This window comes from Schistocerca americana, chromosome 3 (assembly GCF_021461395.2).
Source record: "Schistocerca americana isolate TAMUIC-IGC-003095 chromosome 3, iqSchAmer2.1, whole genome shotgun sequence".
Classification (NCBI taxonomy): Eukaryota; Metazoa; Arthropoda; class Insecta; order Orthoptera; family Acrididae; genus Schistocerca; species Schistocerca americana.
The window spans coordinates 950608090-950620134 of record NC_060121.1 but is presented as its reverse complement, the minus strand read 5'-3'; the positions used below and the strand labels follow the sequence as shown (position 1 = coordinate 950620134).

General features: G+C 44.1%; 1 protein-coding gene across 1 annotated transcript in view; it reads left to right on the top strand.

Moving 5' to 3' along the window:
* The window catches only part of LOC124606574 (neural-cadherin-like), a 189692-nt gene that overhangs the window by 36038 nt on the left and 141609 nt on the right, over nucleotides 1-12045 (top strand). Inside the window, exon 4 of the mRNA XM_047138559.1 lies at nucleotides 8280-8411. Coding sequence (XP_046994515.1) covers nucleotides 8280-8411 — 132 coding nt within the window. The remainder of the gene's footprint in view (nucleotides 1-8279; nucleotides 8412-12045) is intronic.

The window sequence follows — 12045 nt, the reverse complement described above, 5'->3', positions numbered from 1 at the left end:
GTATTTGTATGGAGTGTAGCCTTGTATGGAAGTGAAATGTGGACGATAAATTGTTTGGTCATAAGAGAATAGAAGCTTTCGAAATGTGGTGCTACAGAAGAATGCTGAAGATTAGATGAGTAGATCGCATAACTAATGAGGAGGTATTGAATAGAATTGGGGAGAAGAGAAATTTGTGGCACAACTTGACAAGAAGAAGGGATCGGTTGGTAGAACATGTTCTGAGGAAGCGTACTGGAGGGCAGCGTGGAGGGTAAAAATCGTAGAGAGAGACCAAGAGATGATTACACTAAACACATTCAGAGGGATATAGGTTGCAGTAGATACTGGGAGGTGAAGAACCTTGCGCAGGATAGAGTAGCATGGAGAGCTGCATCAAACCAGTCTCTGGACTGAAGACCACAACAACAACAACAACAACAATGCTGGTTAATGCTGGATTCTGGAGTTGCCTTCCGATCATGTCGTACATGGGCTCGACTGATGATGGATCTACTGATCGAGCAGGCTAAGGCAACAAGTTGACTCTCTGTAGAGCATGTTGGGCTACAACTGCGGTATGTGGGGGAGCATTACTGTACCGAAAAACACTCCCTTGAATGTCGTCCATGGATGGGAGCGCAACAGGTTAAATCACTAAGCTGACTTATAAATTTGAGGTTAGTGTGCGTGGGACAACCACGAGATTGCTCCTGCTGTCACACGAAATCGCACCCCAGACCTCAACTCAAGGTGAAGGTCCAGTGTGTCTAGCATGCAGATTGGTTTGTTACAGGCCCTCAACTGGCCTCCCTCCAACCAACGTGCGATCACCACAGGCACAGAGGTAGAACCAGCTTTCATCAGAAAACACAACAGATCTCTATCCTGCCGTCCAGTGAGCTCTCGCTTGACGCCATTGAAGTCGCAAATGGCGATGGTTTTTGGGTCAGCGGAATGCAAGCAACAGATTGTCTGGCTTGGAGCTGTCCTTGAAGTAACTGATTTCTAACAGTGCGTTGTGTCACTGTGGTGCCAACATCTGCTCAAATTGCTGCTTCACATGCAGTACGATGCGCCAGAGACATACGTCGCTAGGCAGTGCCACGTGGCCGTCCAGAGCCCAATATTCTTGTGAGCATACATTCTGGTAACCACCACAGCCAAGTCTTTCTACAGTATCGCAGAAGAAACATGCATCTACTCGTAGCTCTATTGCACGGCCTCTTTCAAACCCATTGAGGTGTTGATGACGGCTTTTCTGCCGCCTTAAAGGCATTCTTGATTAGCATCAACTCACCACGTCCTATCTCAAAAGGTAGCTAACGCTATCGCTGTTACAGCGTATATTTAAAGAAAACCTCGTTTGTACGCTACTAGCGCCACTCTTATCTCCGACTGGCGCGAAATTTTAATAGACAGCACCTTTCATATGCATAACCTTTCGGTTAGTGTACCGTGTTCAAAGATTTGCAGGTCAGTACGATCATGCAACATTATGCCGTCTCACACCATAAAACCTGGACTAGCAAGACGGTCATGTTCCTGGGTGCACCACCTGTCGGTATATGAAGGTACATCCAGCATTGTCGAATATGATCATTTTGAGGATCCACGTGTTATGATATGGGGAGCAATGATGTTGCATGGAAGTACTGACCTCTTGCGGCGCGGCACGTTTCTTTTCACCGCCCTGCCAGTGTCCAGCAATGTTCATTTGTCTAACTAAAAGCTGTAGTAGAAAATACTAGAACACTACTGTCTACTGCAGGTCGCAACATACATAGAATTATCCGGTAAACGGGATGTGGCTAGTACTGAAATAAAAGTTTTAACTTGGCAATGTAAATTTTCGGGTGTATTTTTACGATAAAGATCACAGTTAATACTGCCAAGTCCGTACTAAGTGTCTACACAATGGAAAGTTCACACGCACACCACAATCACACACGTAGCCAGCTTATGGTATTTACAACCGTTACCGAAGTTAACAGAGTTCACTGGATCGTTTAGTTATGAGAATGCTCGCTCAAATGTTGTGCACTCCGCTCTACACGTAATACCTGTTCCCGTCTTAGCTCGCACAACACGCCACGCGGTTTTAACGAACAGTCAAAAGCAATAATTTTGATATTCCGTCCGAAATTCCACACGACTTTCACTACACCGTTCACTTAAACAACAGACTTTGTACTACTTCGCGAACTCATAATTAGCATTTTTCCGCGATTTTACGGTACTTTCTTCGGAGCTCCTTTCAGTGAGATGTTACTAGTTCGAACCCTCAGCCCCGACTGACTTAGATCACACCAAAGGCTTTGTTCCCCGCATAGACTGGGGCGAGCCTGCATTTTTATGATTGGCTGATATCACAAACAGCAAATCAGGTTGCAGTATTATCCCGCGCTAACCCGCGATTTACTTCAATGACCAATCATAGTAAAACATTTCTTTCTATGGCAATTGCTAAATAAATAAATTTAGAAAAGTATCAAATATAAAATTACTCCTTCAGAAACTACCGATTAATTAGTGTTCTAGTCACGATTTATTAGTACCTAAACTGACTGCACATTTAATTATAGTAAATCCCCTGTATAGTTTAACTGCTACTTCGTGAATAAACAAAACAATTTTCATTTACTTCTGTTCTTCTCACTCATGCAACACTCACACTCCTAATTACTACACATATAAAACAATTATAATTATGCAAATACATTAAATATTAATCAAACATAACTTTACAACATTGTTTTGACTACGACTGCTAGCACTGTCCGTCAACTGCTGACCTCTGCCGCCTACTAGTACAACTACGTGCAGCTCTGTAACTCACAAGGGAACCTCCCCATCGCATCCCCCTCTGATTTAGTTATAAGTTTGTATATTTTGCTTATTTTTTCACAGTTCCACACAACTTCTTCCTGTTTTCTCAATTGATCTGTGTTCAGTTTTTCAAGGCCTATCCACTGTGCCAACTTATAACTAAATCTGAGGGGGGTACGATGGGGAGGTTCCCTTGTCAGGTCCATGTCAGCTTGTGACATCTATCGATGACTCATGTCTATAATGATATCGTCCTAACAAGTGACAAGAGCGATGCGAAGGCTCTACGCCTCACTCTGAATATTTGAACACGGTGCATTAACGGATGAACTTTGTTGTGATTTTCTACTACTTCCTCATATGCGTCACGTGAGGGGTGCTTTGTACCTGAGTTCATTTTTATGGCGGAAAATGCGGCCGCATCGAACAGCTCAGGTGGTGGACCTCTTGGAATGAAAGGATATTCGGCGACTGGACTGCTTGTCCTTCCCCCAACTTAAATACCATCGAGAGGGATGCATTGCGGAGATGTATTTCAGTACGTCCACACGCACAAAAAACCATCCATGAGTTGTCAACCGCGCTGGTGGAGTAATGGAACGCCCTGCCACAAGAATTGCTTACCAACCTTGTAGCCAGCATGGGAGCATCTTGCAGAGCATGTACTGCCGGCCGTGGTGATCCCGCCTTTTATAATGTCCATGGTACCATCATGTGTCAGGTTACTTCAGCGCAGCTATTGTCTTTGAATAAAAGTGTCATTTCTGTTCGCCCCATTTCGAATTTCTTTGACTTACCTCCTGACTATACTACAGTAGTTCTTTCTATGCTTGGCTCAAGGTTGATTGAACTATGATGCTTGGCAGAGACACGTCCTTCGAGAGTTACTTTTGCCTCTAAGTTTTGCACAGCAGTGTATAGTCATCAGGTATAGGGATACGAAACAATAAGTAAGTCGAGTGAGGGTTTTTTTATACGGAGGACGCAGAATCTTCCCTTGAATGAAGGATCATCGGCGGAAGTAGAAGTAAATTCAGACGTGTCCCATGGAAGTGCATTTCGACCCTTGCTGTTCATGTTGTATGTTAATGACCTTGCAGACAATAATAATACCAACTTCAACGCCCCGGTTACTATGTACTCGGCCTACAGAAATAATGTTCACTCACCTTAAGGTGATTTCTTCTTCTGCAGTCCGGTCCACACGCCTTCGCTGTTGAAAACGAATGGTGTTCCTCTGCGTTAAAAGCTGTGGTAGAAGCTGTAGCATTATACAAGTCCATCGGGTGCAACGAATATTAAACTTCCTGGCAGATTAAAACTGTGTGCCGGACCGAGACTCGAACTCGGGCAAATGCTCTACCATCTGAGCTACCCAAGCAACGAACATTTTTCAGTATCAGGTTAACTGAGCGATTGATTGAAAGGTAGTTTATGAGTGAAAACTATGACGTGTGGTAATTTGTTTGATACAAAACACTGTCAAGCCCGTGCTAATCTTAAGTTTCAGTTTCACCTCTCACACGCAGTCACAGTAAATCGTGATCGCCAGCTTACGGTAACTAACCGAACCCGTTACCAAAAAGATTACCAGACGGGTTATCTGTGACAGAATTTCACGTGTTCGTTTTTCTCATACGTTCGAGTCCACTTTTCAGCACTCCATAGTCAAGTTTGAATTATTAAAATTATCACATCCATTCAGAGCTCCTTACATCCGCATCAGAACGTGATGATCGCCGAGCGGTGAACTGAACTCTTTGGACTTCACAAAGCATATCTTAAGGCCACAAAATACGCGTGAGCGTACTGTCCTGTGATTGGCTGATACACATCATAGTCAATCCGATATTAATATTAAACCACGCAATCCCGCGTCTTTTACATCTGACCAATCACAACTTAATAGCTTTTATGAACAAATTATTAAATGAACAAATTTAGAAATTACAAATAACCTTATAGGTCAAGTGACCAGCTAAAGAACCTGTACATAATATGAAGGACAAACAAACAATTTAAAATCAGAGATGGTAAAATTATCGGTATTAAACTGAGTGAAAGTCCAAATTTCACGATGACTGTTTATTGCGATTTTCCCTGTAAGACGTTGCTTTCATACCCTAGAGTGTATCTTCAGGTCATATAAAACTAATACTGCATGTGCCACAACTTCCAAGGTGCAACTGCGCATAAAAACATGTCACTCCTCAGTAAGATATGTTTGAAACGGCAGATGGCCATCCGATCCGAACTTTACATAATCGGTAAAATATCTCCAAACGCTGTCAAAAGACAGACGTTGATTGTCATGTGTTTTGGAGATATTTTACTGATCATGTATGGTTCGAATCGGATGGCCATCTGCCGTTTCAAACATAGTCTTACAGAGGAGTGTGCCGCCGCCCGGCATAGACAAATTAACTTTACATTGTTCGTAATCAATCAAGTAGAACAAAGGTCATGAAACTGAAAATTGCACATTACGATAAGGAAGAGGCACTGAAAATGAGGTAACATATTTACATGTAAATTTGTTCTCTCAAACAATGAGAACGCAGGTCATAAAACTGAAAAATGTACATTAAGCTAAGGAAGATGCAGTGAGTATGAAAGAACATATTTACATGTAAACATTAGTCGGCCGGAGTGGCAGAGCGGTTCTAGGCGCTTCAGTCTGGAACCGCGTGACCGCTACGCTCGCAGGTTCGAATCCTGCCTCGGGCATGGATGTTTGTGATGTCCTTAGGTTAGTTAGGTTTAAGTAGTTCTAAGTTCTAGGGGACTGATGACCAAAGCAATTAAGTCCCATAGTGCTCAGAGCCATTTGAACTGAGGAGTGACATGTTTTTATGCGCAGTTGCACCTTGGAAGTCGTGGAACATGAAGTATTAGTTTCATATGAGCTGAAGATATACCTCCAGGATATGAAACTGGTCGTCATACAGGGAAAAACATAATAAACAACTACTGCGGATTTGGACTTTCAGCTTAATACAGACTATTTTACCATCTCTGATTTTAAATTGTTTCATTGTCTTTCAAATTATGTACAAATTTAGAAACTCCGCTAAAATTAAAATAATTCCCACTTTAAATAATTTAATTATCGTAAAATGTTTTTTGTTTTGCTAGTCCCGTAAACAAGCTAATTGTACATTACAAGATTCACCTCCGAGTATAATTCACTTTCTCTGAACAGTCACAGTTCCCACGATAACGTGTACTCAGTAGACATAACGGTATTCATATAATATCTTACTTTCCACTCACATCACCAACCACATTAATAAACAAATCAGCAATAATTAATGACAGTCGTAATAATCACAATAGCTACAGTTTTGTTAGCCAAATATGGTTTAACTAGTTGATAATTTCATAATCCGCAAAAAGCTGACACCTTTCGGCCATAGTCGTAACTACTTGCAGCTAGCTACTGGATCAGAGCTCATCTGCCATGCGATAACCATGACTCATTGCCTGAAACTGTCTGGTCGCTAACATCTTTTACCGAACATAGGTGCGACAGCCTCAGACTTTTCACAGAGTATGCAGTTATCTATAATGAAAAAAAGCTGCACAAAAATCCAGTCAGACGTTGCTAAATTAGCAAATTAAGCACTCTTGTAATGTCGTACATTTTTTGCCTTCTATTTCCGTGCTGTCACGCTGGAGTCAACGGTGTGTAGTCACGATACAAATCTAAGACATTTGACTTGTGGATATGATACACTATTGTCCATTAAAATTGCTACACCAAGAAGAAATGCAGATGATAAACGGGTATTCATTGGACAAATATATTATACTAGAACTGACATGACATTACATTTTCACGCAATTTGGGTGCATAGATCCTGAGAAATCAGTACCGAGAACAACAAACTCTGGCCGTAATAACGGCCTTGATACGCCTGGGCATTGAGTCGAACACAGCTGCCCACGTACCTTCAACACGATACCACAGTTCATCAAGAGTAGTTCAAAAATGGTTCAAATGGCTCTGAGCACTATGGGACTTAACATCTATGGTCATCAGTCCCCTAGAACTTAGAACTACTTAAACCTAACTAACCTAAGGACAGCACACAACACCCAGCCATCACGAGGCAGAGAAAATCCCTGACCCCGTTCAAGAGTAGTGACGGGCGTATTGTGACGAGCCAGTTGCTCGGCCACCATTGGCCAGACGTTTTCAATTGGTGAGATATCTGGAGAATGTGCTGGCCAGGGCAGCAATCGAACATTTTCTGCACCCAGAAAGGCCCGTACAGGACCTGCAACATGCAGTCGTGCATTATCATGCTGAAATGTAGGGTTTCGCAGGGATCGAATGAAGGGTAGAGCCACGGGTCGTAACACATCTGAAATGCAACGTGGACTGTTCAAAGTGCTGTCAATGCGAGCAAGAGGTGACCGAGACGTGTAACCGATGGCACCCCATACCATCACGCCGGGTGATACGCCAGTATGGCGATGACGAATACACGCTTCCAATGTGCGTTCACCGCGATGTCGCCAAACACGGATGCGACCATCATGATGCTGTAAACAGAAGCTGGATTCACCCGATCAAATGACGTTTTGCCATTCGTGCACCCAGGTTCGTCGTTGAGTACACCATCGCAGGCGCTCCTGTCTGTGATGCAGTGTCAAGGGTAACCGCAGCCATGGTCTCCGAGCTGATAGTCCATGCTGCTGCAAACGTCGTCGAACTGTTCGTGCAGATGGTTGTTGTCTTGCATACGTCCCCATCTGTTGACTCAGGGATCGAGACGTGGCTGCACGATCCGTTACAGCCATCCGGATAAGATGCCTGTCATCTCGACTGCTAGTGATACGAGGCCGCTGGGATCCAGCACGGCGTTCCGTATTACCCTCCTGAACCCACCGATTCCACATTCTGCTAACAGTCGTTGGATCTCGACCAACGCGAGCAGCAATGTCGCGATACGATAAACCGCAATCGCGATAGGCTACAATCCGACCTTTATCAATGTCGGAAACGTGATGGTACGCATTTCTCCTCCTTACTCGAGGCATCGCAACAACGTTTCACCAGGTAAAGCCGGTCAACTGCTGTTTGTGTATGAGAAATCGGTTGGAAACTTTCCCCGTGTCAGCACGTTGTAGGTGTCGCCACTGGCGCCAACCTTATGTGAATGCTCTGAAAAGCTAATCATTTGCATATCACAGCATCTTCTTCCTGTCGGTTAAATTTCGCGTCTGTAGCACGTCATCTTCGTGGTGTAGCAATTTTAATGGCCAGTAGTGTAATAACAACGAGAAACAAATCTCATTATTTTTACAGCTGGAATTATAGTGGATATTCTCCGAGCGCACGCGCGCGTGCTTGTGTGTGTGTGTGTGTGTGTGTGTGTGTGTGTGTGTGAGAGAGAGAGAGAGAGAGAGAGAGAGAGAACGAGAGAGAACCGCCTCAGCCAGCTCTGCCCGCTCTGCCTGTACAGGTGGAGGCTGTGGACGGGGATTCCGGACGCCCCCAGGACGTGGTGTACTCCCTGTCCGGACCCGGCGTTTCCCCAGACGGCACCGGACACTTTAGCATCGACGCCCGCACTGGAGACGTCTTCCTGCTCAAGGTGAGTGCGCCGCCTGTCGGAGAAACTCTCTGCTGAGAGTATCGCACGCCTCGGCTAAGTTGACGGATGCTCAGTACTGCGTTCCTGTGCCTCCCGCACAAGCACCAAACCTTCGGGATGCACATTAGGCTCAACCTGGTTCAACTCGGTAATAGCTGTGTTCATTCATATTTTTCTGTTTTATTATCATAAAAGCGTCCAAAACTCATTGCTTATCATGTTGTATTGGCATTATTCTGAAATATTACTTCTGCTTACTTGCGCCCACAGTCCTAGAATATTTTGAAAATAACAGCCTTTTGGTGTTTTAAACATTCTGTGGCTGTGTTCTCAGCAACTGTGATGCAATTATATGAAATGTAACAGTCATCCAACCGGTTGCGTGTGCAAGATGTTGGCTGTGCTTTACGTTTACGATTACGGCTATTCTTCCGATCGCAAGTAATACCAGTAACAACATACATTCCTAAAAGACCTATTGCATTGTAGGGAAATATTGTAAAAGTCGAACTGCTCTTTTAAATTATAGCACTTCCTACCTTGTATTATATTGAAGTGGGGACCTAGAAACGACGGAGAGGCTTCGACCCCGCCGTAGCCCTCAGTGGTACACAACCCCACAACAGGCCACAGCAGTCCACTCACCCCAATGCCGCCCCACACCGAACCTAGGGTTATTGTGCGATTCGGCCCCCAGTGGAGCCGCCCCCCCCCCTCCCCCTCCCCCGGGAACGTTTCACACCGGACGAGTGTAACACCAAATGTTTGCGTGGTGTACGCTATAACGGAACCTATTAAAGGCTTTACTTAACCGAAGTATGCGAGTACTCGATACCCTCCAAATTCAACCAGCTTAACGAGTATTTATGATTATAGAAAAGTTATTGTGTACGTTAGCAACTATTGCATAACATGTCTCCATAAACAGTCAACCCATTAAATTATACTGAATAACTGACCCACACAAAAGTTAATATCACTTGATCACTAATACAGCAAATGTCATCATGTAAAAACACTAAGTTCATCTTAAATAATTAATATGAAGTACGAAAAATAGTGGCCAACTCACGTATTTTGGATCTCCTTAAATAAAAGTCACCCAGTGAAACCTATTTGTTCACTAGGACCGTTTTCACTCAGTATTCACGTAAACACTCCTATTTTGGACGAAAACCAATGTAAATCTTAATAATTCATGTTACTTACTTATTTATGCGAATTAGAGAAGCCAATTGACAAATTTCAAAAAAACGGCCTTTTTGTAACAAAGAATTATTCTGTCAAGTCAACAAATCTGTCTGTCATTTTAATGACCTGTTAAATTATGTCACTCGATATAAATTAATAACTTTTCTGCACAAATTACGATAACAGATGTACATGTAACTTATAAACTATATCTCTTTTTAGTAGTTCTTTGACAAGGTTATAAATACAAGCAGCAAGAAGGGTCGGGAGCGGAGTGTGAATGTCACTTTGGTAAAGTGTATGTGTGTTATTGTTCGAGGTGGATAAACATTGCAAAGAACGTGTAAAAGAAGTGCTAATTTGTGTTGTGTCATTGTCTTTGGTGGACAGTGGAATTAAGATGGCCACCAGAGTAATAAATATTTGAAGTTTAAATATTTGTTGGTTTCGCTCATTATTTATCATCAAAAGCACATCAAAAACACAGGACCTCATCTTTTTACCCCTAGACAACCAGATTTAGAGCCAGCATTAGCATCGAGACACAGCAGCGATCCAGCAAGCAGCAGCGATTATCACAATGCATTTTAATGACGCCAACCTAACATCATGTGCTAACAAGTTCCGTAAATGGGAGTGAAATAGTGCGATTATAGCAATATCTACGACTAGGCGACCATTATAACGCGTACGTGGAGACAGTGTTTGCGCAGCAATCGCCGACATAGTGCAACTGAGGCGGAATAAGGGGAACCAGCCCGCATTCGCCGAGGCAGATGGAAAACCGCCTTAAAAACCATCCAAAATCTGGCCGGCACACCGGACCTCGACACTAATTCGCCGGACGTATTCGTGCCGGGGACCGGCACGCCTTCCCTCCCGGAAAGCAGAGCGTCAGACCGCGCGACTAACCGGGCGGGCCACTTCCTACCTTACTCTGAAATGAGTCAATTTATATTAAACTTAGATCACAAAAATCGTGGGATACCTCCTAATATCGTGTCGGATCTCCTCTTGCCCGGCGTGGAGCAACAACTCGACGTAGCATGGGCTCAACAATTTGTTGGATGGTTCAAATGGCTCTGAGCACTACGAGACTTAACATCTGAGATCATTAGTCCCCTATACCTAAGGACATCACACACATCCTTGCCCGAGGCAGGATTCGAACTATCGACTGTAGCAGCCTCGAGGTTCCGGACTGAAGTGCCTAGAATCGCTCGGCCACAGCGGCCAGCCCAAGTCGTTGGAAGTCTCCTGCAGAAATAGTGAGCCATTCTGCCCCTACAGCCGTCCATAATTGCGAAAGTGTTGCCGAGGAGCAGTTTGTGCACGAACTGACCTCTCGATTACGTCCCATAAATGTACGACGGGATTCATGTCGGGCCCCTCTGGGTGACCAAATCATTCGCCCGAATTGCGAACAATTGTGGCCTGGTCACACAGCGCATTGTTGTTTGGGAACGTGAAGTACATGAATGGTTGAAAATTTGAACCATCGGTTCAATTGGACCATAGGACCAGACCATTCTATATAAACACAGCCGACACCGCTATGCAGCTATTGCCAAGTTGCACAGTGCCTTGCTGACAAATTGGGTCCATGGTTTCGTGGGGTCTGCGGCCACGCTCGAACCCTACCATCAGCTCTTACCAACTGAAATCCAGGCTTTTGGACAACATGATTGTGGAGATGAAGCAGCGATTAGTATGATTAATCAATTATTCAAAAACAGTCTTAATCGTATTTATTATTATTATACCGCCAACCGGTTTCAACCCGACGTAGGGGTCATCTTCTGGGCGTTTACACAATTGGTCGACTACTGGTGGTGTCACTCCTGTCTACATAACGGCAGTCGACCAATGGTGTAAACGCCCAGAAGATGACCCCTACGTCGGGTTGAAACCGGTTGGCGGTATAATGATAATAAATGCGATTAAGACTGTTTTTGAATCATTGAAATCCAGTCGTCCAGGTCCAACCAATACGGTTACGAGCTCAGGAGAGGCGCTGCAAGCGACGTCTTGCTGTTAGCGAAAGCGCTCTCGTCGGTCGTCTGCTATCATAGACCATTAACGCCGAATTTCGCCGCAGTGTGCTATCGGGTACGTTCTTCGAACGTCCCACGCTGATAACTGCAGTTCTTTCACGCAGAGTTGCTTATCTGTTAGCACTAATAACGCCACTGCTCTCGGTGGTTAAGAAAGCCGTCCGCCACCGCTTTGTCCACGGTGAGAACTAATAACTGAAATGTGATATTCTCGACACACTCTTGACGGCGTGGACCTTGGAGTACTGAATTTCCTAACTATTTTCGAAATGGGACGTCCCATGCATCTAGCTCCAACTACCATTCTGCGTTTAAAGTCTGTTAATACTCATCGTGCGGTCATAATCACGTTGGAACCCTTTTCACTTGTTATGAAACTTCCTGGCAGA